This window comes from Lagopus leucura, unplaced genomic scaffold (genome assembly GCF_019238085.1).
Source record: "Lagopus leucura isolate 7727_CA_CO unplaced genomic scaffold, USGS_WTPT01 Super-Scaffold_100002, whole genome shotgun sequence".
NCBI lineage: Eukaryota > Metazoa > Chordata > Aves > Galliformes > Phasianidae > Lagopus > Lagopus leucura.
Genome location: NW_024962263.1, coordinates 73,869,071 through 73,895,823, shown reverse-complemented (window position 1 = coordinate 73,895,823; position 26,753 = coordinate 73,869,071). Strand labels below are relative to the sequence as shown.

General features: G+C 37.2%; 1 protein-coding gene across 2 annotated transcripts; it reads left to right on the top strand.

The window, feature by feature from the left end:
• Positions 1 to 17: 17 nt before the first annotated feature.
• On the top strand, positions 18 to 20,831 carry EIF3E (eukaryotic translation initiation factor 3 subunit E). 2 transcript variants are annotated; one of them, XM_042869703.1, is made up of 14 exons: positions 18 to 133; positions 1,725 to 1,839; positions 3,396 to 3,446; positions 4,252 to 4,369; positions 7,189 to 7,231; positions 7,676 to 7,780; positions 8,998 to 9,123; positions 10,384 to 10,508; positions 11,255 to 11,381; positions 12,877 to 12,978; positions 14,051 to 14,160; positions 19,543 to 19,645; positions 19,853 to 19,987; positions 20,668 to 20,831. In XM_042869703.1, the coding sequence occupies exons 1-14, from the start codon at positions 44 to 46 to the stop codon at positions 20,704 to 20,706; spliced, it is 1,389 nt and encodes a 462-aa protein (XP_042725637.1). In that variant the 5' UTR covers positions 18 to 43; the 3' UTR covers positions 20,707 to 20,831. The 2 variants fall into 2 exon arrangements, with proteins under 2 accessions (XP_042725637.1, XP_042725638.1); XM_042869704.1 differs by lacking the exon at positions 3,396 to 3,446.
• The last annotated feature ends 5,922 nt before the right edge of the window (positions 20,832 to 26,753 follow it).

The window sequence follows — 26,753 nt, the reverse complement described above, 5'->3', positions numbered from 1 at the left end:
CGCGTGCCGGCGTTCGCCCCGCCTCTTTCTTTCCCGCACCAAGATGGCGGAGTACGACCTGACCACGAAGATCGCGCACTTCTTGGACCGACACCTGGTCTTCCCGCTGCTGGAGTTCCTCTCTGTCAAGGAGGTACGTGCGTGCTCTAAGTGCGAGGGAGCCGGCTCTGGAGCGGACGAGCGGCGAGGAACGGTGTATCGGCGCCGGTGACGGTGCCGGGTGCCGCCGGTGCCTCTGCCTCGCCGGGGCCCTGTGGGCGCGGCCCGGCCCTGCGCCGGCTCGGGGAGTGCGCTGCGTGGGGAGGAAGCGGGAGGGCGGGAGCTGTGCCTCGCGTGGCCACTCGCTCTCCGTCGCTCTGTGATGGTGCGGGCCGCCCCCCAGGTACGGCTGTCAGCGGCGCTGGGCCGTGGGGCCCTCGGTGCGGGCGGCGTTACTTACCGGCCTCTGCGATAAAACGTTGCCGCTCTGGTTTTATTTCTGCGCTCAGACCAAGCGCAGGACCCGCCGTGTCCCATCCCTCGTTGTTTTTGTGGGTGTGAAGCTGGATCCCCGTGTGAAACCTGGTTGTGCCAGAGGTGCTTCACGCTGGACTTGTGTCAATCAAAATGACTTAAAGTACTTAGTTCCAATGTCTTAAGAAGGAGACAAAACGTGCAAGGCTGCCCAAGTTTGGATATTGAAGTGCGTACTATTTTAGGTGCCATAAAAATAAGCTAGCCCAACATGCATGCATGGGACAACCTGACCTGCCGAGTTCTTCTGTCTGAGGTGTGGGTTTAGGTTGGTAACAGTCATCTCCGGGGTGTTTTTTGTGTTTTGGCATTTGTGGACCACTACAGGTTAAGCAGAGATATTATTGCAGTGTGTTATCTTGACTACTCTTCAGTTCAAAGCTGAACTTAACCTTTCAAGTTTTGTGTCTGAGAGATCATGATGCAGTGAAGTGTAACACAGCCTTCATACATGTGCATGTTTGAGTTTTTTGGTAGTTCACATCCTCACCTGAATCTTAAAGACCTAATATTCGTAATGCATAGCTCAGTTATTACCAAGACCTTTAAGAAGTAGTTAAACAAACTTAAAGAAAATGACCCAACTACAGAAGCTCAATGCAGCTTGCCTGAGGTGTAGACATATTTTAAATTAAGCTGTGCTACAACTCAAGTTTCATCTTGAGCATCTTTTGAGATTAAACTTGAGTAACTTGAGTCTACACTAGTCAGAATGCACTGTGCAAAGCATTCACTGAACTTTCCCTCAGAGCTGTGCTTCCTTAAGTTCTGGGGCCAGAACAGGTGTGTCTTTTATTTGTTGGTTGGTTTGTTTTAAGTCTTGGTCAGATTTTTCACGTTGGATTCTCTCCCCTTTCTCCATGAAGAATTCATAATTTGCTTTGGCCCACAAAGTAACTCATTTACTTTCATTAGGAATGATCATCTAAAAAGATGACTTGTCTCCTAACTATTCTTTTGAAGTTTCTGCTATTCATAAATAGCAGGAAATTAGCATTGTCTTACTGGTACTGGAAAAACAGAGACACTTTATGGTAACCCTGCCACTTGACAGAGGTATCAGACCTTGAAAAGTTGAGAGGTTGATGTTTAAAATAACTTCGTTGGACAAAATTCATAAATTGAACGGTAACAATAAAGGTAATTAGATAATTTGAATTGGTAAATGTTTAGCAGTATTCAAAGAAATCTGTTGATGATTTTTGTTTCAGATATATAATGAAAAAGAACTACTTCAAGGAAAACTGGATCTCCTTAGTGATACCAACATGGTGGATTTTGCTATGGATGTGTACAAAAATCTTTATTCTGATGAAATTCCACATGGTAAGTTGCTCAGTTGATAAAGAAATATTTTTATATTTATTTAGCTTGTAAATTAATAGCTGGTAGTACTTCTAATGTGGCACTCAAGCTTCAGTACTGTTTTCTTTTGATGTTAAGGAAAGAATGCATAATACTAGAACACTGCGTACTCCTGGTCTTAATCACTTGTATCTACAGATAAATGCTGCTTCTCTAGAAGGAGAAAGTCCAAAGTAAATCATTATAGACATACGAAAACTAATGCTTAATGTTCTATCATTAGGAAAAATATCTCCTTCTGCAAGATTTTTAAAAATTTAAGAAAATATCCATCTTCCCACATGGTAGCTTAGGGGGGAGAAAAATAAGATAACTAGCTTTTAGCTTACATTATTCGTGTTTGTTTTTCCTTTATTTCTTTCATTGTATCTTTATTGTGAGTTTTCTTATTCCTGATGCTGTTCTCTGAATAGGCATTTCACCCTGTTTATACACTTCTAGTTCATCTTATGGAGTTGTTCAATTTTTTCTAAACTGCAGTGGGTTTACAGCTTGCCTAGTCTGCAGCTTAGGAGGAAGAAATTCAGGTGTTTTTGCTTATCTGGGTACAGGTTCCAGCTGTTTTGCCTGAGTCTTGCTCATTCCAGGTTCTTTAAATTAAAGACTCACAGCCCCTTTTGAAATATGTAGAACTGTTAAGACTTACAGATGTTGGATTGAACATTTTGATCAAATATGTCATATGTTAGCATTGTCTGTTCTTTATAGGTGTATATGCAGTGCTCCATTGGGCTGATAGTGCCAGTTATGAGAAGGTTATGACAGGTTTTCACTTTTGTCATTCAAGGAGCAGTTACAATGATAGCTTCACCTTTCAGTTCCATCAGGTGATCTCAGGGCTGTTAAATTCTCAAAGCTGCAAAGTTTATTTTTCTTCTCTTGCTCCAGACTTTCTAAACTACTAGAGAAGAATGTTACAGTATCAGTAGCATGCCTTCAAAAGTAATTAGTCTCATATTTTTCATCTGATTACAGTGAAGTATTTAAGCAGGTTGTTAAGCTCTTTAGGTTTGAAAGCTCATAGCTGCACCTGAGTTGGATGAACTTGGCCATTGGGAAAACTGCCTTCATAGTGGCCAACAACTTTAATCTTGCTAATGATGTTTGGCTCTGCATGCATTTTGGAAGTATAGGACTTATCTTAGTATGATGACTTATTTTATATTGGCCTTTTTTTCTAAGAACAGGAAGTAGCAGAGCTAATGCTTTCACAAGCAATCTGAACAAATGACTCTTACGTGGAACTTTCTATGCAAAGATAGGTTACATTTAACAGAATGTATGTATGTGCCATTTCTTTTTACTTGCAGGCTTACTGACTTTGTTCAATTTTGCAGTAACTTTTTGCTAAGACCTTACTGTAGTAGAAGTTTTCTAAAGTTAGTGTACTTAGATGTCTTGCCTTCCACAATCACCTTATGATTATGCAGCCAGTCACAGGGAAAGGGAAAAACATTTGTTAGTAAGTTAACTGAATGTTTTTGTTTTTCATCTGTTTCCCATTTTAAAATCTCAAGATTCTTCTGAAGCTGGAGATAATTTCTCCTTACTGGAATACTTCCTGTCAGGCAAGTCACTTCTGGATTTAGGTTGGGTCACTATAATGGTGTTATCCACTTTGGATATCCTCTACAAAAGAAATCATGAAAGAAAAGTCTGATAGACTCACTGTAATGCTCTGTGCCCTGGTGTGTGACCCTCTCCAGTGGCTTCTGGGTTCTATTATCTCCTAAGATTTGGCCTTGGTTTGTCTTTCTTGGATCCCATATGTTTCTTGGCATGTATTTCCAGTCCTAAGGTGCTACTGTCTTTTTTTTTTTTTTTTTTTTTTTTAAGCACATGGGCTGAACTTTTAAGTATTCATTTTATTGCACATGGAAGTCTTGGATGGCCACTTTTTCTTACTAATTTCTCATAAAGAGTTCTGAGTTAGCATGTGTAATGTTGTGAAATAGTTTAAAAGTGTACTTTTAGAACCTGGTTGGTTAGAGGAAAATCTAATTAGTATCATAGCTTAGGTTTTTTACTTTTTCCCCAGGTTTATTTGGAATGAGCAAAGTTACTTAAAAAGGTGCTTCTCCTTTAGTGGAAGCCTGAACATACCTTAGCTTGAGCCAAGGCTATTTTAGGTATCTGCTCTTGGGTGGTTTGATTAGAACTGTGCACGCTATGAGAAACCATATGGTAGAGACTACTTGTTAAGCCAACGAGTTCATAGGTATCTCTGGTTTTGTGACTTCCTTGGAAGATCAAGCTAGGTAGCAATTGGAAGAAAACCTATTTAAATGTGCTGTCAGCACCATGTGATTACAGGTTAGTTTCTGCAAAGACTCAATCTGTATGTGGAATTCTTTTTTTTTTTTTTTTTTTAAGCTTTGCGTGAGAAGAGAACAACTGTTGTTGCACAGCTGAAACAGCTTCAAGCTGAAACTGAGCCTATTGTCAAGATGTTTGAGGATCCAGAAACAACAAGGCAAATGCAGTCTACTAGGTAACTTTTAATGTATTTTCCTCATGAGGGCTTGTTGGTATCTTCTTAGGTGTTGATGGTAGGGGTGCTGTCTGTATACTAATTGCAAGGAAAGGTGTTTTTACTTCAACCATTGCAAACAGTGTTTGTGATGAGGTGATTGAAGTTGCCTTAAGCAGCTTCTTGTTGCTTTTACCTGTTGTACAAAAATCTCCTCAGCTAATGTTTAGATGAATCAAGTGTGGACAAATGCCAGGTATTATTCAGTACAGCCTGGATTTTTTTGGAGTTGAAATAAGGTTTGAAAAAAATGAAATTACTTTTTCATAGCAGATCATTTATCATCTTTCCTTTATCTGCCTTCCACAGGAGGCTGTAGAATGCTGTCTTTCCATTTTGAGAGGCTTTATAGATGAACATCGTTCTGGTGTTGTAGCATATGTTTCTTTCAGGCGTGTTCTCTTACTCTCTCCATTCCCTGCCTTGGACAGGCCAACTGGATGTGAGGTTGTGCTAGGAATTGCTCTTTTTTTTAAAAGATGTGTCCGATTTCTTAATTGATTTGGAGAATAATTAAAGTAGGACGAGAGTCTACATACTGCCTGTACGGACTGTGAGTTTTATGGTTGAAGCTTAATTAATCCCTGTGAGAAAGGATTCAGCTATCACAGTTAAGAAAGTTAACTGCATGACTTTAACAGAAAGGTGGGTGGTATTTACTCAGTGGAAGTTACTGCTGGTTGTCTTTATGTTAGAGCCGTTGTTATTATGTTGTGTGTCTAACCCTTGTATGGAAAGCTCATCAGATCCTTTGTTCAGCTTTCCTACTCTAAGATTCAAGTAGCGTGCCACATTAGATGGAACATTTAAGGCTCAACTTCAATTTGTAGGTGAAGCCAGTGCTTAGATCTGTTGTCAGTGAGCTCTATGCATCTCCTGGCATGGAAGATTGTATTAATTCTGGAATTTTCTTAGGTGAATGTGAAATGCACAACCTGAAATCCTTCTGAGAAGTCTTCCCAAAGGGAACAGTTACCTGAAATAACTGAGGGAAGAACTTAACTAAGTGCAGATTACCATCCTTTTTCTCCTATTCCCATCCTCACCCAACTTGCTGAGAAGCTTAGTCACCCCTTTTGGCCCATGCAAATGAACAATGTGCATTTTCTCTACTCAGCATGTTGTTTCCAGGATTTTTAATCCGATGTAGTCTTTATCAGTGCAGAAATGGTGAGATACAATGCATTGGGTCTCAGTGCACACATGAAACAGGATTTCATTAGAAATTGGTTAGTTTTCCAGCACTTCAGGGAAAAGCTTTATTTTCTCTTCTGATAGTCAGAAAGTACTTAAGCTTTTGCTGGCAAAAGCATGTCGGGATAAGGAAACTCTTGCTGATTTCTGTGAATATGCATGTCAGAATGGTTTCTGCTACTCAGAAATACTATTTTTTTGCTGGAGGTTCTGGTCCCCATCATTGGACATCATTGATTGAAATGGGTTTGATTGGACTGAAAAGAAGTATCTGTCTAAAGAACACTATAAAATTCTGTAAAGATCAATAAGAGACATGTTTGGATTCCTTGATGTATAATCAATGAATATTAAGATGTTTCTAGAGAAATAGTCAACATCCCTTATCCTTGCAGAATCTTCCACTGGAAGAAACTGGTGATGCTCTTCCAAATGTTCTGCAAGTCATACTGAGAACTGCAATTCTTAGCTTATAAAAAAAGGACTTAGTTTTATAAAGCAAGATATGATTTAACTGTGTTCATCAAATGCCAGTTAAGAGGTTATTCAGAACTAGGCTTGAGTCCTTGTGTCTGTCCCACCCCACTGAAACGTGAGTTCTCAGAAGAAATGAAGTAGAGGGTACCTGCAGGTATGGGAGAACTAGAAGAGAGAAAATGCAACATTCTTACAGTACTTTGATAATATGAACCACCTTGTTGCAATACAGAGGATTGTTGAATACATTTCCAAATAGAAACTATGTGTATGGATTCAGTGTTGGTGCTTGTTGCCAGATAATTGCAGTACATCACCAGGTGAAAAACTGGCGTGCTAAAATTTTGTTCTAAGAGCTGATCAGGAACCTTTGCAATTACTAGACAAAAAAAAAGCTATTAATAAAATGAACTGCTCAATAATATCACATGTCTAAAATCCAGGGGTCATTAATGGAAGACTGGCTGTAGATAAACCTGTTTTTGTATAGAGGACACTTGAATTTCTCTATTGTCATAATAAGAGTGGTTGTTTTTATTATGCATGCTAAATAAAAAGAAATTCAGAAATATGGTTGTATGTAAACGTTTAGAACCTAACAAATGCACTGGTATAAACAACTGTGTCCTGCAGATGCCTCTGTCTGTGGTAGAGGTTTGCTTACTTATTTCCAAGTGTTGACATTGGGTGGAGAATTCCTTTCTAGCTGTTTGACTTGCTTTTTTCCCTCTTGTCTCTTATTAAACTCCCGACTGCTTGGGTAGAGTAATTGCTATGGAATTAGAACAGGACTGAGAAGAGCTCTAAATCAGATTTAAATTTTCATACTGAAAGCTGAGAATGCTGTCAAATAGAAAATTTACTTTTTCTTGATGGTAGTGTTTGCTGGTAGCACTCATTTTAAACTCTGTTAATTTTACCACATAAAACTTTCATAATGCTAGGAATGGTTGCTTCACTACTGTTGCAGTTACTTTTGTACAGTCTCTGGAGAAGTATTCTGAATTAACACTAGGTGATTCTAATGGTTGAAGGCTGGTGTGCAGGGTGTTGCACGGTGGCAATCAGTTTGTTTTGTGAAAACATCAGTTTTTATCTTTTTGTTTTAGGGATGGTCGTATGCTGTTTGACTACTTAGCTGAGAAGCATGGTGTAAGTGTTCTATTGCTGTATCTTTTGGAATTCAGTTCTAAACATCTCCACTCTATTTCCCCCACAGCCAACAACTGAACAGCAAAGTGCTGCTGATTTGGCTTGTCTCAATTGATTGTAGCTAGTAGAATACTTCAGTAATAGAAATTCTGCCTATTTGAATGTCTTTGAGTGCATACATTTTATACAAACAAAATACATCCTTGTAACTAGCATGTGTCTTACTTTGTAAAGCAGAACTTCAGCTGTTTTTCCCCCAGCATGATCACTAATTCAGTGATGTGGATTAAAGTAGTTTTGCATAGTACTCACTGTTCACAATAACTTTCAAAGATAGTAATGGTTGCTATTAAAGGTTTTCCAAAGCTTCTATTAAAAGGGGTGTGTAAAAACATTTTTTTTTCTTTCTAGTGAGGAAAACACTTTATTTATGTTTCTTTTCAGTTTAGACAGGAGTACCTAGATACACTCTACAGGTATGCAAAATTCCAGTATGAATGTGGCAATTACTCTGGAGCTGCAGAATACCTGTACTTCTTCAGGGTTCTGGTAAGTTCTGAATTGTTTACTCTGAGAGCGGTGAGGTACTGGAACTGTTTGCCCTGAGGATGCTCCATCCTTGGAGGCATTAAAGGCCAGTTTGGATTTGGCCCTGGGCAGCCTGGTCTGGTGGGTGGTAACCTTGCCTATGGCAGCAGAGATGGAACTGGATGGGCTTTAAGGTTGCTTTGAACCCATGTTGTTCTCATTTTGAACCCATGTGATTCCATGGAACTTATCCTAAGCTTTGTGAAATGTTGCTAGAATAAATAACAATAACTTTTAAAATTGATTGTAAACCATAAAGTAACTTTGAGATTAGATCTTAATGAAAATGGAGTTGAGAGTGACAGTGAATTGAATTATCTATCTAAATGTTGATAATAAGGCTGAACTTCTCTGTGTGATTTTGTGTTGTGTGTGTGATTCATGGGCTGAGGGAGGAAGTAAGTTAGTTACTAACGATTTGTGGGCAGATGTCCTTAATTCTCAGTGCTTTATTTCTAGGTTTAGCATTATTCTCTTATGTCAAATAATTTCAAAACAAGTACTGTTTTTATGCTGGTAATAGTTTTAATGAATATATTTTTTACTAAGTCTGAAAAGCTTTTCTTCTAAATTCTGTGTGATGACAATCTATGAAGAAGCTATTGTAACTGATCTGTGAATAGAATTGGACACAGTGACCTAGCAAAACCCAGTCCTGTATAAATCTAACACAGATTAGTCTAACACAGGACTAGCACCTCAGAACTACCCTTCTAGGACACAGGCTTGTTACTGCAAAGCTAGAGTTGGTTAAGTATGCTTTTGTTGCAGCATTAGCAGAAAGAGCTTTAGAGTAATCACATCATAAGAACTAATACCTGCTATCACAAGTTCTTTAGAAGCCTGCTTTCTAAGAGGCTTGTGCTAATGGTTTGGAAACATTTCTGCATAGTATGAAAAATCTGGAACTAGAGGCTGAGCATTAGATGACGTTTAATTATTATTTCTTAAGTTGAACTGCAGCAGCAGGGAGTCTTTCAGGATTTTCTAGTTTCTACTTCAGAAGTTTTAGTGCTGTCTTTATGTATGTAAATTGCTTTAAGAAATATATCTAAAGAGAGAATCGTGCATGTTTGACATTCTATAAGTTAAAAATATTACCAGAAGATATTTTTCTTCTCTTTTTCAGAAGTTAATAATTTAAAAAAATGAATATAACTCTGCTGTTGTTAAAATAGGTTCCAGCAACAGACAGAAATGCTCTGAGTTCACTGTGGGGGAAACTGGCATCTGAAATTCTCATGCAGAATTGGGATGCAGCCATGGAAGACCTCACAAGATTGAAGGAGACGATAGATAACAATGTAAGTACGATCTTGGTCATGTTAGTGAGGTGAGAGGTTAGAATTTATTAGTTCTCAAATTTTGATATGAATTGCTTGAAATCTCATTAAGAGCCATTTACTGTGCTTCATTAGAGACAGTTGTGCATTCCTTTGGTGGTGAGAAAGCAAAAGGATGCTGGAAAAGAAAAGGCGAAGGAATAGGGAAGCTTTCTTTTTAAATGACCTTTTCTTTTCTTTTATTGCTTTGGCAAAAAAAAAATAAAAAAGGCGAGAGCTTTTAAGGTATTTCCAGGAAACCAAACCTGCTTCAAGGATGTATATGAGAGCATTTGAGAGCATGGTTTCATTATGAGAAGCTGCTACTTAAATTTCAGGGAGTTATACTGTTCCTTTAATATAAGGAAGTAGATGTATGCATCTAAACTATACTCTGTCCTAAGGAAAACGGTATTCTTAAAAAATGAAAGTTTTTTTTTTTTATCAGAAACAGGTTTCAGTCAATTTAGCTTCCTTACCATGTGACAGTGAGAGGTGGGCACCAGGAACATGAATTGGAAGAATTGGACTGCAGTACTAATTCATAGCAGCTAACACGATTAAGAACTTATCTTCCTGTCTGCTTGTTGGGCTTCAATGGCCGTATATGAAATAACTTGATGTTCTACTATTCTAAACCAGAATCTTAATAGGAGCTTTGATATTTTTCTTCTCCTCCCAGAATTGTTCTTTATTTTGTGTGGCAGATAAGTAATGTTAATGAGTTTTTTGAAATTTTCTGATCTTTATGAACCTGTATGGCTGTTATAAACTCCAAAATTTGATTTAGTTGTTAAACTCCCATGGCTTTTTGGGTAGAATCGTAGTAGTTAGCTGTCATGATCCCATGAGTGATTATTACTTGTTATATCCATTCATTCACAACGTGTTGCTTTCCAGCTCTTTGATTTGCTGTTAACTTTGGAGCAAATCCAGCAATGTATAGACTTGAATTCTTATTTGTGCCATGTCAATTGGTTTAAATGAAGGTTATATTCCTATTCTGTGGTGCTTCATCACTGGGAAAAGTCTATGGCAAATGTTGTGATGCTTTAGAAAAGAGGATAAGCTAAAAAGGTAGAGAAGCCAAGCAGTGTTCCTTCTTCAGCTGTGGCCTGAAGAACTACAAACAATTCAGGATCAAAAAGGGATGTAGTAACTTCAAATTAGCATGGTGATCTTTTAAGAATTGAAGTCTTAGTACCTTTGTTTAAATCATTGCTGTATTTTTTTTTCTTTCAGTCAGTCAGCTCTCCACTGCAGTCTCTTCAGCAAAGAACATGGCTCATCCATTGGTCTTTATTTGTGTTTTTTAACCACCCTAAAGGGAGAGACAATATCATTGACCTCTTTCTCTATCAACCACAGTAAGTTGTGTTGTGCTGTATTGCTGGGGTTTTTGAATCACTAAAGAAAGATGATTTATGCAGTCTTGTCCAACACCTTGAGTCCACACCCTGAAGCTGTCTCAGAAGTTGTAATTATGCTTGTTTTTTATTTTCCAAGCGTGTTTTGGGGGGGGGGGGAGGAGGAGAGGGGGAAAGGGAAGGGTTGTATAACTTGTCCTTTTTCAGGGAGGCAGGTAGTAGAACAGTAAGATCTGGCACTATTTTTTTTTTTTTCTGGTGTTCTGGGGAATTGAAAAAATATTTGTTATATACCGAACTACTACTGCATGTTTTAGGGTGGTAGGGGAAGATGATGCCCTTTAGACTTACCTAGTTGGATTTGTTAAGATGTATTTGAAAAGGATTTTTGAGGAAAATCTGAGAAGAATAAAAATGCAAACTGAAATGCTACTGTTGTTTGTGAGAACTAAATTGTTGTGCCTGTATGATACCTACAACAGATTAATGCTGAGAAGTTATCAGCAGTATATGGACTGTTCTTCTGCAGTGCTAACTGCCCTTTCTTTACTACCTGGTGCACTGCTGTCTTCTCTCCCTTCCCCTGTCCCCAGCTAGAGATCATCAGAGTGTTAACAAATACAAATCATCCTTCTTTATTTGATTAAATGCACACTGCTGGCATATAGTATAAAAGATTTATGAGCTGTCTATCATAAGTGATGTTTTGATGGAGAACTGTTATCTGAACTTTTTTTTTTCTTTAGGTATCTCAATGCAATTCAGACAATGTGCCCTCATATCCTCCGATATCTCACTACTGCAGTCATAACAAATAAGGATGTTCGAAAGCGTAGACAAGTGCTGAAGGACCTTGTCAAGGTTATTCAGCAGGTAAGAACTGAAATCTCTAGTAGTTTCTGTTCCTTTTCACTGAAATCGTATAACTTGCTTCTAATGTGCTTGTTCTGGGACTGCTTACACATTCAGTGCTGTTTTTTTTCTCTTACTGAAGTCATTCCTTAAGGAGTGAAATGTGCATCAAGTTGTACTTTCCCTCTCCCTTGTAAGTGCAGAACATTCTGCAAGACACTTGAAATGGTTTTGAATCGTAGTCTATTTTTTTCAGCCATCACTGCAAGGAGTTTTTTTTATACAAAAGATACATTTCAAAAGTAGTCTTTGTATGCTGATTTACATTCAAATTTGCATGCCCTTCTTAAATGCTTCTGTTCTCACAGTTATGAGTAGTCTTAGGATCTTACTGGAGTAACAAAAGGAACAAGATGCTTGGTAGAGATCAAGGGGTTTATTGCAAAGGCTTTTGTCTGAAATCAGCATGCAGTTTGTATACAAGCAGTTAACCTTTAAACACTAATTATACCATACTAGTTGATGTGTTTAATAAAGTGATATTACTTAATATGAACCATACAGAGTAGATGAATAATATCAAATTCTGTAATGTTAAATTTTATGGATCTGAAAGTTGTTCATGCAGGATGACTTGTAACTTGTTGGGAGGGGGGGAATGAAGCATTGAATAAAGTGGCTTGTCCGGTGTTAATGGCAGGCTGGTACTAAGAGGCATGTCTGTCCATTCTCTAAACACTAAGACATGAAGATTCTGCAAGTATTGAACTGATAGTAGGCAGTTACATGTTCATCTTCATTAAACTGAAAATATTATCCAAGCTCTTTCACATAATGAGCAGTAATTACTTAAAGTACAGTGGTGTGTAAAAACTAAATGTTGAACCTAAATAATGAGGTTTATAAATACAGTTCTGGTAAGGAAAAATATTTCATCTACTACTGAAAGAGCCTTTTTAGTAACTTACTGAATCGCTGGTGGTCTTATAAGTACCAAAGCTGGTAGTAACAGATTGAATTTAGCTGTCATAAAGTGTTTGTTAGAGATATGCCAGAAGGTGTTGTATTTGCATCTTAATTTACACTCACAGGTGTGTGTATAATGTTGTTTCTGCCTTGTGATTGAGAAACTTACGTAATATCAAAATGGAGTACTTTGTATAGAAGTAGCATTATATGTGTAAGCCTTATCTTGTTGAGTATAACAAATGATGCAGGTATTTGGACTTGAAATTGAAATTTAGGAAGCATATCTGTTCTTACCATATGTTAATAAACTGAAGTGCTTGGTAGAAGATAAGTAAAAGTCATGGATGCTTTCTTAACCTGAAGGTTGCAGTCCTAAATGCTAGGACTGAAATGGCACTTGTGGTTATTTAATGAGACTATTAAAAACATTTATGTGGCTCTTATAAGAGATGTTTTTCCAGTATCTAATTGTTTGAGTAATGTACATAATATTCAAGTGAACTTGTTGCAGTGATTCCTAATAGAGCTGTGTTTTTTATTTTGACAGGAGTCCTACACATATAGGGACCCCATCACAGAATTTGTGGAATGCCTGTATGTTAACTTTGATTTTGATGGTGCACAGAAGAAGTTGAGGGAGTGTGAAACAGTAAGCTCTATAATTCTATTTTTTTCTTTGACTACAGGTCTGTATGAAATTCTCAAAAGCCAGCTAATTTACTTGAAATTTGAACTCAAATTCCATTGCCAGTGTTTTTTTTGTTAGCTTGAAGATTATATTTAGTCAGCTCCTAGAACAAAAAGTAAGTGATTGTACTTCTGGCTGAGCTTTCAGCTTCTCAGTGTTAGTTTGAAGAAAAGGTTGGCTTTACCTTCTGTTCCAAGAAGTGTTGTGCTCTGGGATGGTGACATTGAAAAACACTGTAAAATCAGGGTAGGTAAGTGTATATTCATGTAAAATGAGTATAGTTAAAGATAAGCAGTGCTTGGGTTGACTAGTGTAAAAGTTAATGCTTCTCACAGCTGAAAACTATTGTCAGTTCTTAATCTTTTTTTGACTCTTTTCACTGATATTGGTTACCTTAGTAGATAAGAAGGTTAGTAATTCACTGCTATAATAAAAGTAATAAAGGTTAGTATTCACTGCTAAGGGCTGGTGATCCTTTTATCTGAACTTAACATGCACAGTTTTACTGCTAATGAGCCTGGCTTGTGTGATAAGACAGAATGAGAAGAATCTCTTGAAGTAAGAGGAGAGTAGTTAAGTTTTGTGTGTTACTGCAGGGGTCTTCAGGTTTGAGAGACCCTGTTCTTTTTGGTAACCTCAGTTATCAGATTAGTGTGTAATGTTAATTTAGCAATCTGCAGATTCATGGGAAGTCATTTTAAATGCAGACTTTTTTTGTCCATCATGGATTATGGAGCACTGGAACAGGCTGCCCAGGGAGGTGGTGGAGTCTCCTTCTCTGGAGATGTTCAAGACCTGCCTGGATGCCTACCTGTGCGACCTGCTGTAGGGAACCTGCTTTGGCAGGGGGGTTGGACTCGATGATCTCTGGAGGTCCCTTCCAACCCCTACAATTCTGTGATTCTGTGATTATGCTGAGAACAGTTTCTAATACATTGTTCCATCAATAAATAAGATGAGTGACCAAAAAAAAATTACTCTTTCCATGTTTCCACATTTGTTTTCAGTGTTCCTCTTCTCCTTACGCTTGCAGGTGCTTGTGAATGATTTCTTCCTAGTTGCCTGCCTTGAGGACTTCATTGAGAATGCCCGTCTCTTTATATTTGAGACTTTCTGTCGCATCCATCAGTGTATCAGCATTGGGTAAGAGAGCTCTTTTATACAGCCATACAGATAAATCAGTTGCAAGTGAGATTGACAAACAGCATAAACTTTTGTACTAAAGATGTTCAATCATCAAATGTAATGATTTTTTTCATTAACTAAAACCTAATTAGGGAGTTGTCTTTCTAGATGCATAGCTCTAAAGGGATTTGTTTTAATTATAGCAGTCATATTTTAAAGCTATGTGATTTTAATGAAATTTAACACAAATTGTCTTTTCTTCTCCCTTCTCCACCCAGGCAAGCATTCATTTCTGCACACACTGATAAGGAATGATAGTATTAAGTAAATAATAGCAAATACAATAATTGTTTACCTAACCATAAGTCTGTCAATCAATTATGTCTTAACTGCACATCCCTTGAAAATGATTGTACTACTTTTTTCAATTATATCTTCATTCCTGTGCATTACTGGAATGATCCAGCCATAAGGCAATGATATTCCCATAGGCAAAGATGTCTGCTACTTCCTCAAACTAATATTCTAAAAGCAGACTTTTCCAATACCTTTGTTGTAAAAACTACGCAAAAAAAAAGGTGTTATGCATGTTTGAGATCTTGCTGCAGTTGGTGTATGCCTCCATTCTCTGTATGTCCATGTTACTCTAAAATTTTCCTGGAGAATATTGGAGAGATCCCCCGAACAGCAGAAATCAGAGCTGGTAAATCAATCAAATTCAGTGGAGTCTTGTTTTGGAGACCTACTAGACCTCTGAGGAAGCTGTTTAATGCTTCTTGATTTAAAAAAAAAAAATAGAAGAATTTGATTGAAAATTCTTCCAGAACTTTGTAAGCTTATTGAAAGGATGACTTTTTATTAACTTTTTTAGTAGGATAAGCCCCAGAAATTACTTTCATAATGTATCTGGAAAATGATTGTATTTTGTTAGGTGCTTAAAGTAAGCAAAATGCAATGCAAAGGTTGGTAGAAGGTGATTTTATTTTTTTTTTTTTTTTTGAGAACTTAACTCTGCTGCAGTGTGTTTTAAGCATGCTTAAAAGGTAGTAAACTGAACTAAACAACGTGAGCAGAGCTTTTTTTGTACTTACATCCATGTTTGTAAGGTGACTAATACTTGAATCAAAGTATTACACAAAGGGACTTTGAAATAAGAATTTTGGAATAATGTCTTTGTAAACTAAGCTCTGTAAGGGTGGAGTTTCTGGAATACACGAAACTACGTAGGGTCTTGCTATCTCCTGCAAGTGATTCTTCTGTGAAGAAGATTCTTCTGTGAAGGCGCACGTTCTTAATGAAGTTAGATGGTTAGATAGTTCTTCTTAAACTAAGGGCTAAATGTCATTCTTAGAAGTTTATTAGACCTCAGATCATAGAAGTGATAAGTAGAGAGCCTAGAAGATGCATTTTAATGCATTGCAGGTGTCTCTGCTGAAAGAAATGATTAATGATAGCAAAAATAGTGAGCTTTGTTTGATGTTTCAAGGTATGTGGCATATTATCCTCTATGGAGCATTTATTGCTTTATGGTTCATACAGTTTTGTACCACAAATGATAAAAATATTTTAGTTTGTTCTCATTGTGTGGTTTGGAAGTAGAGATAGCAGTGTCTTTATTCCATAATTGCAATGATGTGTTCTGAGGAAAGTAATTGAGTTAGGTGTGGATATTGCTGGCATAGTATCATTTCTGGTGACTTCATGTGGAATCAGTCATCGCTAAGGAGATAGTTTGCACTAGGTCATAGTGTTCCAAATGACGGACTCAAGCCTTAAACTTCTGCACAAGTTGTGACAAGCATTAGATTTGGGCTTCCATGGGGTACGTAAGTATTTCTTGGTGCATTCTAGGCTTCATTTGAAGGAACTGGCACATCAGAATGCTCTTATTGAAGTTTGGCTGAGCAGAGTTCTTGCATTTCTCTCTCCATGAGCAATTTCAACTGCTATTTCTGTATATTAAATATATTAAATTACTTATATTAATGTCCTTATTAAATACTAAATAGGAGGCTTATTTGATTTCTCTAACTACATCTGTTAGGCAGCTGATACTTTTTTCCAAAGGATGTAGTTTCCTTATCAGTTGTAATTTTAAATTTATCAGTGCTAAATCATCCTGTAATTAGTTTACTGTTTAAAATACCATGTTTAGCATGGGGTAATAGATTAAATTATTTCAGAATGTGATTTGATTAGTTTTGATATGCCTGTATTTAATTGAAGAGCTCAGTATGCTTTATTTCTCTTCTGTATCTTATCTTTCAGTGCACAGAACACAACAGGTCTATTTATATATGAGGCTGTGTGGAAGTTCAGTAACCATTCTGTTTATGCAGAGGAAAACTTTAAATAGCATTTCTTCCAGCATGAACCAAATAAGTGAGCGTCCTGTTAAGACAAAAGGGTGGAAATAATCTGGAGAGCTTTTTTTTTTTTTTTTTTTTGAACAGCATGTAACATGATACAGTAGACAGGAGTACTGAATACATGCATATTTAATAGTGCAGTAGAAGAATGGTGTTTGTAACATAGTTATAATTAGGATAAGTCTTTAGTGCATTCAGTTTGGAAGGATTGAAAATGCTTTCTGGCTGTGTTACTTTGCCAGAGGATTATCTCCTCACACTGTGCATCCAGGCACTTTAAGGTGGTGCTGGCTGCTTCAGTGTGGCCTGTGAGGGGACTCTGAGCTGGAGCCTAATTGTAGCAAATGCTGAAATTGGGTTGTTTTTTGCCTTAAAAGTTTGATTGAAGTCTTAGTATTACTACCAGCATTAAAAAGCCCTTTGTTTTACTGAAAGGTGACTGTTCTACTGCCTGTTATTTTATATTTAGAATCTTAAGTCAATTTGAATTTCAAAGTTAGAAGTTCAGGTAAGTTTCCTTATATCCTTCTCTGCCCTCTGTTACTTTCATTATGTAACTTTGAAGATTTTTAAGTGCATGTTGGAGGAAGAAAATACCTGTACAGAAGTTGTACAGAGGTGTGCTGTATGCTTGTCCATATAACTATTTTAACATACTTGCTCAGCTTCTTCAGAGGTAGGCTTATTTTGTAAAATACAGACATGGATAAAGCAATTCATAGCTCTTATTTGTCCCTTCAAGACTAATAGTACATGAGTGTAGAGAATATATATTCCTTCTCATAAGACATCTTGAGGTTTGAAGAACTTCCTAGGGCTGTGCTTATGTTGGTAAATAGTGGGTGTAAGAGGATTGGATCTACAGAGAAAAATGTGTTCCTCAGGAATTTGCTGGCATCCGTACTCCATGTGTTCTGCTTAAAACAAGTTATAATTGGAGTAAACTAGGCTTAAACCCATCATAGTAGTTAAAGTGCATCTTAACTTTCTATCTAATTAGAAGAATCTAGTTTTCAGTCTGGTTTTGATCATAGTTGGCACTGCAGTCTCCCACGATAGGAAGTAGGAATGATTGATCTAATTTCTTGTGCAAACATACATGTGATGAAGACTACTCGGTTAACAAACCTTATCTTCAGTGGCTCTTGAGAAAGGTACAACTTATCTACTGGATGATGTGAAGCAATTAATTGTTTCTGCTCTGCAGTAGCTCTTCCCTATAAGCCTATGTTGCACCTACACCCACTGCAGTGCAGAGGGGCTGTAAGTTAAGGAAAAAGTAAAATGTGGGTGCTATGGCTTAGAAGTGACCACTGGAAGTCACTTGATTCAAGTCTGTGCACCCAATTACAACTTGGTGCAGGAGCCACCTCATGTTGTGCTACCCAAATCCTTGGCTACTTGATTCTTGATTGTCTCCATAGCCAAATCACAAAGGTAGGTAACTTAATCCATGAAGTTGTGGCAGTGGCCACTTCGTGTGGTCATCAGGAAGAGTTATCAGTAGGATTCTAATAAAATATCTCAAACAGAAAAGTAGGAGAATTCCCCTAGCTTGCTCTCCCCTACTATTCTTTCAGTTTAGAGTTTCTTTGTTTAGAGTCAAGTACTTAATATCACAAATTCAAAGACTTGGGGGAAAAAAAATTGTAGTTTCTTCCTGCTGAGATTTCAGTACCCCTTGCTGCTTATATGCTGATAATTCCACAAAAATTTTACATCTGTGTCTTCTGTTCTTTTGCTTTGTCTGCCATAACTGTAGTTTTGAAGTGCTCTACTGATTAAAAGTTCAGATGAAATAGTAGCAACTATTTTTGGGTTTTAGTTACCTTTTCTTTGTAAGATTCCAGGTACCTTGTTGTGTATTTGTTGTTATTTCACTGACTGAGGTCAGTATTAAAGTTACTTTGATTTTTCTCCTTGCTTCATTTCATATTCATCTGTGACAGAAATGAAATTGGAAGAAAGTTAAGAGATAAGAGTGTGTAAAAGGAGAGACCATATAAAGAATCAATAGGCAGTCTAGCTATGTGGACTGGCTAATAATTGATAGAACAGTAATTAGTATAAAATAAAATTGCTTTTGGGTTCAGAAAAATGTTTTAGCAAGACCCTGTAAATTGGTGAGAAGTGGACCTCTTGTGCAACTCCAGCGTAACCAGCTGGGTTTTGGTGATGTCTGCAGCCCTTACCTCATGTTTGTCAACGCAGTCTGGAAGCTGATGGAAGAATGAGTGTTGCAAATAAACTCTGGGAGCCAAATGCCAGCAGGAAGCTGGAGGAGTTGGCTGCGAAGCCACAGGGAACACCATCAGAGGGAATTATTTCTGGATAAGAGTGCCTATTTCATTAAGCATTTTTCTTTCTCTGTTCTCCTCCTCTGCTAATCACCCTTGAAATTGCAGAATACTGTAGTGTATCTACATTGAATGCATGATGAATACTCAGCATATTGTGTACCAAGCTATGTACTCTTGTGGCCCTTGTTTCTGGAAGTTTAAAGTTCATTGGTAGTTGTGTGACAGTCAAACAGCTTTACTGGTCTAATTACTCTTAAAATGTGTCTGCTGTCTGGGTTTAAAGAAGAGTAAAAGGAATTCAGTTTTTTCCCTTGTCGTAACAGTTGCTGTTTTATGGAGTCTCACCACAACGTAATAGACAATTTTTCAAGGAATTCTTATGTAGGCATGCTTTAATAGGAATATAAATAAATATATAAGTTAAAGATAAGATATGCAGTAAGCACGTACTTCAAGGAATGAATTCCTTATTCAGAATATTCCAAGCAGTTACAGGATTTTTCCTTTTTAAGGAGGTGAAAAAATACAAGGGGAGGGAAACAAGGATTTTATGTTTTAAAGTTATTTCAATTGAAGGAAAGTAGGTTTCCTAATTATATAAAAACAGTGAAGAAAAGCCTTGTGCTGTGCAAAGTTTCGTGTATTGGTTTAATGCGTATTTCACAGGCTCTGAGTATATTTATCAACATGAGAGAGGCCATATTTGATCTGATAAGCCTGTTATCTTCTAGTATGTTGGCAGATAAATTAAATATGACACCTGAGGAAGCAGAAAGATGGATCGTCAATCTAATTCGAAATGCACGATTAGATGCCAAACTGGATTCAAAGCTGGTAAGACTCATGCATGGATCGAAGTGATTTCTTACCTAGAAGTAGTGTGTTCCACTTCATTTTTCTTTGCCCACAAACTATAGTAAGCTTCACTACTGTGTTTTGGCTCTGCGTGAGAGAGAACTTTTGTAGAAGCTCTGAAGGCAGAGCATTAAAATAAAGGCTTATGTACTACTGTTAAATTTCCTTATTTTTATTGCATTTTAGGGCCATGTAGTTATGGGCAACAATGCAGTGTCACCTTATCAGCAAGTGATTGAGAAGACCAAAAGCCTGTCTTTTCGTAGCCAAATGTTGGCTATGAACATTGAGAAGAAATTGAATCAGAGTGGTAGATCAGAGGTCAGTATGAGTTGTATTTTTCAGAATCTGTGTTTGTTTTTTTTTTTTTTTTTTTCTTGAACATGAATGATGTTAAAAGTGTAATTCTAGCCTGTTCCTTAGTTCCTCAGGCATGCTCAATTCTAGTTCTGGTGCCAAAAGTTAACCAACTGACCAAATTGACAAATGTTTATTTTTTTACAGCAGTTCTTGTTTTCTTCTCTTGTTTCCTCTCACTACAAAACAGAAAAAAAGAATGCCTAATTACTTGTTTCAGTCATTTGATTGTGCTTCCTTTAAATGGTCCCTTTCACCATCCAAAAACACCTTTTAAGGAGGTGACATGTATGAAAGTAGCTAATGTCTTTTCGGAGTGAATTATACTTGAATTACTCTGAATATTGAACACTGAGTTAAATCGCCCTCTCCATCACACATTGGTGCTCTTTGACAATACTGGGTTGTAAGTCAGTGTTCCTCTGACAGTGTCATTTGTGATACAAGTATTTGTGGGTAAGTATTATTGGAAGAAAAATGAACAGCGTTGCAGACTCAGGAGTAGAAAATATGTTGGTCAGCCACCAGTGGAAAAAGGGGAAGTTGGCAAGTTGATTCTGTTAGATGGAAGTTGTATGAAACTTAATAGGAGAAGAAATGAGTATTGCATATTTTTGACTGATGCTTATTTTGTTTGTTTTTAGGCACCTAACTGGGCTACTCAAGACTCTGGATTCTATTGATACAGTTCTGTAGCAGGAAAATTATCAGTTTTCATTTGAATAAAAAGCGTATGATAAGTATGTCTAACTTGGAGAAGACAATTGTTTCATCTTAAAATCATTTGAATAAAATTGGCTACTTTTAACTACCTGTGTTATCTCCAATTTGTATGGATTAGTACTATAATTATATTGTACTGGGGCTTGTTAGTATAATGGTATTCTGGAACGTTCTAGATCAGTTTGCAGGATTTTAAATGTCACTTCTATTTTTATTTGCCTCGTACCAGGGGACGTTATGGCTTTTAGAGCCATCTGAGTTTATAAGCAGGGAATTTTATATGCAGCTATTTTCTTCTGCAAAAGTTGCATTTCAAGAAAATGGAAAGCATACAGTATGAACAAATGCATCCCTAATAGCCAGATCAGAATCTTTTTTTCTGTACTTCCACTTTTGTCATAGAAGCTTGTCATTAGTAATGCATTTCTAACATACATCTCTTGGAAAAACCTAGCATAGTCCATATGTAAGCAGTTTGGATGGGCATTGTGCTTCAGAATTATAGATTGTTCCTGTTCTCTTACCTGGTTTTGGAGATTCTTTCTAGAGTGGCACTTTTTCAGCAGAAAAGCCTTTCTAAAGGTGTGGATAACGAGCTTGGTAGGTTGAAAACTTTTATTTTTGGCAGACAAAATTCTGAAGATTCATAAAGCAACCAATAAACTAAATTCTGTATTGTTTGACTATTGTAACTTTTAAAATCTGTTTTAACATGGTTTTCTTCAGCCATCATTTCAATGATTTTTGTTTTGTTTTTCTTCCTTAGCATCTCTTTTTCTGCAGAATACAGCATAACACCTCCCAGGTCAGATCCCTAGAAAGTGTCCTGGGTTTTCTGTGAAGTACAGACTGATTGGTCAGTGCAAGCATTGGAAAGGAAAAGATGGCATCTGCACAATTTTGCTTTTAAGATCAGGGGTGGGGATGTAACTCCCTTTTACTGTATCCCAGTCACATACTAACTTCTTAGCTCTTTTTGTGAAGTTCTGTGAAGTGATGTACTGACATACATGTAGCAAGTTGTTTTAACTCGCCCACTCTCTTCCTACAGTATTTTTCCAGCTAGTTTTTTTCATCTTTATTTAAACTGAAGGACTTACTAGATAGTTAGTATGATGCCAGAGCTGGCAAAAGGTGAGCTGTAGAACTATTTCATGTAAAGAAGGACCTTTGTACCTTGTGACTTGATCATAACTTCTTAGAAAATATTTAGTTCTGACTTGGAGTGTTTCTGTTGTGTTGCTCTTTGTTACAACATGTTCATCTCCTTGCATAAGAATAACTTATGAAGAGTATTAAATACCTAATTTGGCATAAAGTATCAAATAATGTGAAAGATACTGCAATAGACTAGGAGTATAGTGCTTTTAAATCAGCTTGAAGTCTAAGTTGGCTCACTTGTTTTGTTGTTTTTTTTTTTGTTTTTTTTTTTTTAAACTACTCATGCTATCAGTGATGGCTTTCTCGTTGCTTGAAGTTCTGTTTCTCAGTGCTGCTTCTAAGGAAGGATTGGCTAGTACAGCTTTTCTTGTGCAAAAAAATTTGTTTTCAAGGCGATTTTTATCTTACTTGAACACTAGTATTTTGGCACTGATAGCATACTGAGGGCATGTCTACAGAAGTGTTGAATGCTCAGTAATGTGCAAGTTTAGCCTTCATGTGACTGATTCATCAAAAATGGCATCCAGGCTGCCTCATTAATCAATTTCTATATTGCATTATGCAATGAAAAGGGAATCTGAATTGTTAGTAACAGTGAAAAGAAATTCCTTTTCTTTCCCAAACTTCTACAAATGTAATATTAACTTCTATAAGACACTTAATGTCTGTCATCTGTTATCCAAGAAACAAAGTCGTAGGAGCAGATTTTTCCATGAAAATAGCAGGTATCTCTTTAAATGTGGTTAAAGTTCAAGGCAGACATTTCTTTCCCTCTGTCTAATCACATACAGTTTGCAGTACCAACCTTGGAGGTAGGGAGCAATCCACTTGCTGGAGTGCAAGGTTGTAATTCAGAATAAGAATAGAGTGAAAGAGTGAAAGTGATAGAGAGAAATTCAGAATAAGGCTAGAGGAATTGACTGATGGGAATTGTCTGAGTTTTGGCAAAGCAAAGTGTGAAGTCCTGTGTCTGGGATGGAACAACCCTAGTATAAGGCAGATACTGATCTTGTACAAGTCCAGTGGGGGTTACCACCAAAAGAGTGAGGAGTCAAGAGCACATGATATAAAACCTCCATCTGAGGGAACTGCATGTTCCTTAAGTAAAGCAGGCAAAGAACAGATTTCATTGCTGTCTTCGTTGGTACATAATTGGAGACTTCAAGCTAGAACTTCTTTGAAAGTCCATTGATGTAGAGTGAGAAGAAACGGTTGGAAGTAAATTGTAATTGGAAAATTCCAATTAGATTTTAAAAGTAATTTTTTTTTTTTTAACTTCAAGCACAGGAACCAGTCGTCCAGAGAGACTGAGGAATGTTTACCCTTAGAAATGCTCAACTGAGTATGTGAGCATTGTGATAAAGTTACAACTTTGAGCAAGGAATTGAACTCAGTGAATCCCAGGGGTTCTTTTCACTCTAAATCATTTTGTTGTAATATGTCAGATGTATTAATATGCGTACTAATAACTCTAAAACATACTTCATCTTTAATTCAGCAGAGTATTTGTAATAGTTTCCAGTAGATGCTTAAATCTGACTTATCAGTGTATTACAGTCTCTAATCCTGTAATGTTTTGTGCTTTTTTATTAAGTATAAAGGAATAATACTGACAAATTGTCTTTCTTGATATGGTACAAGGGATGGAACACCTTCCCTATGAGAGCAGGCTGATAGAGCTGGGGCTGGTCAGCCTGGAGAAGAGAGAGCTTCAGGGAGACCTGATAGCAGATCTTCAACATGTAAAAGGGCGCTGTAAGAGGGAAGGTGACAGATTCTGTGGCAGGGCCTGTTGTTTCAGAACAAGGGGAAGTGACTTCAAACTAAAAAAGGGCAGATTTTCTGTAGATATAAGGAAAGTTTTCTACAATAATGGTGATGAGGCACTGGAAAAGGTTTTCTAGGGAGGTGGTTTGTGGATGCCCTGTCCTTAGAGACATTTAGTATGGACCAAACTCTGAGCAACCTAATCTCTGTAGATGTCCCTGTTCATTGCAAGGGAGTTAAACTAGGTGACCTTTAAAGGTCCTTTCCAACTCAAGTGATTCAATCATTCTATAATTTTGCTTTAATAAATACTGCTTATTGTTCTTACTGATGCCTCTCATCTCATGACTGTCAAAACAATTTTGCTGCCCTGATGGAAGTTAGCAGTTAATGGTGAGTTGTTTTGGTCTGTACACATGAATACAGAAAGCTGTTCTAATGCACAAGGATTTGCTTTGCTAATATATGGGATTAGTTCCCAGGATGAGAATGGGGAGGGAGGAGGGTGGGCAGAATCAGAGCTGGAGATAGTATTTGGTATTGTAGTTTCCTAGAGCTGAGCACATTCATCTATGCTGAGCTTCTTGCTGTTTCTGAAGTTTTCTCTTGAGAGTGAAACTGCAAAGTGTGAATTTGTTCCAAATTATTACAGTGCCAAGCTACTAAGTGAAGTAGCTTTAGAACAATCCAAATAGTGTAATAGCCATGTTCTGTTTGATAATGCAGTCACAGTATTGTTGTGTAATAATTAAAGAATTTTAAATGAGATAAAATTTGAATGATTTTTTTTTTTTTTTTGTGAACTGAGGGGAAATGACCCAGGTACCTCTTCACTTTTTGGCAGTAAGAATTTCTTTGAGTATAGTCATTCAGTTTTAAAATCATTGTCATGTTACAGCTTTCAATTCTTCAGGTTTTTCTGACCTTTCATCTTTCAGATATGCGTATACAAGGAGGTGTGTGCAGACTGTAGCACTGCTTAAATTCCAGAAGTATGAGCCTTTATGGGATCAACTGCTTGCTGCAGTGAGTTTCAGTAACATGTCAAACTCAGATCTTCACAAAATAGAGTTGTGACTGAAACAAACAAAACTGGGAAGCAAAACATGTTCTCAGCCGAAGGATGAAGCTGTCTGGAGCATGTGTTGCAAGAGGCTGGCAGTAGATGAAACTCATTTTAAGCATGACAATTGCAAATTCCATCATAACTTTCTTTCCATTGACTAATCTTTATAAATATTAGTAGTGATGTTTTATAAGCATCCAAGAATAGTTGCTCTCATCCTTGAGTTACATGATAATATCAACTTTGTGCATCTTTTGACTGTTTCACAAAAATATTTGTTGCAACTGTCTGAAGGAGTCCTTGAAAGGGGAAGAGATGAAGAACTTTAAAGACTTTTTTGGAAAGAGAATCGAAAGAAAAAACAGGAGGGAAGAGGGAGGAAGAATGAGGATGGAGAAGTCTTCTAGTTTTACTCCTGCAATGGCATTTTGAACAAAGTTTTTTTTTTTTTTTTTTTTACAGTAAACTTGAGCATTTGCAATGTTATGTTAAGTTCTCTGTTAGTAGAAAAGATTAAAAGATCACAGTCTTTTTAAAGATAGAAAAGTGCAAATCTGTAAAGCTGTGATTTATTTTTTTTTGAGGGCTAGGTTGTTGGTCATTTCTTAATTTTATGACCGTTTCGCAACGTGTTCTGATGGCAGATGAACACAGAAATAACTCCTACAGCATCCATTCAAGAATTCTTAAACAAATAGGGTTCTGCCTCAAATAACAAGCTCCCTGTAGCATGTGGAAGTGTAAGAATGGTATGAGGATCTCCCAGTGTACAAGTTATGTTCTTTCCCTGTCCACTAATTATCTTACTGCTAATGAGCTTTAACAAGCAAAATCAGGTGGCTATGAGCTGTGTCAGCAGCTTGGAAAGGCAGGTGTGTAGAAACATCACGAGGCTGTAGCTTTCCTGTGAATGGGAAAGGCAATTCTTCTATTTGTTGGAATAGGCAAATGGAGGGAGTTGGAAATCGTGGTTGACACACTGCTGGAAATCTGACTATGTTTACCTTGTGCCTTCTGTGGATGCCTTGCTGTACTATCTTTGTAAGTAAACACGGCAGCAGTGAAGAAATACCTGCCTCCTCATAGCAAAATGATGCAGACAGTGGGTATTGTTATGGCATGTTGCTCAGTACTGAGAACAAGTTGTGGAAAACATGCATAGGAATTGCATGTGAGCTCCCTGTGGACACATTCGTAAATCCTGTATCCTATGAAAAGAAGACAACTGGCATCAGGAGCACAGTTACAAAATATTTGTTACCAGATCTTAGCAGCAAGCTAGCAGGCTATAAAATAACTTTTTTTCTTGTGTAATGCAGTCCTGAGTGAATAAACTATACTTTTAAATAGATGGAGATGCTTCTCTGCAAGCCTCCTAATGCATATTTTCACTTCAGGAATGAGTGGTACTTCACAAAGAGCAAAAGCATCATTGAATTATAGCTGTCCAAGGATATATTAAGTTACTGAAGTAGAGGTTGGTTATGGTACTTTTGCGGTCTGAGCTAAACATTAAGCTACACCTCAGCACCTTTCTTGGTTCTACTCCACAAGCACCACCTTGGAGATAGGATGTTTGTTTCTTGTTCCGTGTCCTCAGTGTTATGGAGGCATTTTAAATTCAAATGGTATACAATTCCTTTTTCCCCTCTGTAAAAGAGTAGGTTTCATGGTGGCAGTTGAACTGGAAACAGCAAGTCCACACATCTACACTGTGCTAATGATGTGGACTAAAGTTCTTTATCCTGTGTTCCTAGACATCGTTTATGAGAGTTTGCATTCTTAAGTCACGGACTTCAGACACATTTGATCTTTAGTAGCCAGTAAAATCATGATGTGGTATAAACATGTTCTATAGCTCAAGAAGCATGAAAATATGCATTAGGTTTTAATGTTGGAGCTTGTTTTCCTGGAGATAATTAAGTACCAGCTATGGACATACTAAGACAGCTATGAAGAGAAATCTAGTGCTAACTATATGAATGTTTAAGCCTATTTAACTAAGTTGAGGTT

Bases quoted from the DNA above. Each gene is read 5' to 3' on its own strand.
- EIF3E (XM_042869703.1), top strand. From the start codon at position 44: ATGGCGGAGTACGACCTGACCACGAAGATCGCGCACTTCTTGGACCGA. The intron at 3,447-4,251 runs GCAAGTCACTTC...TTTTTTTTTAAG, and splicing joins ACTGGAATACTTCCTGTCAG to CTTTGCGTGAGAAGAGAACA. The intron at 7,232-7,675 runs GTAAGTGTTCTA...GTTTCTTTTCAG, and splicing joins ACTTAGCTGAGAAGCATGGT to TTTAGACAGGAGTACCTAGA.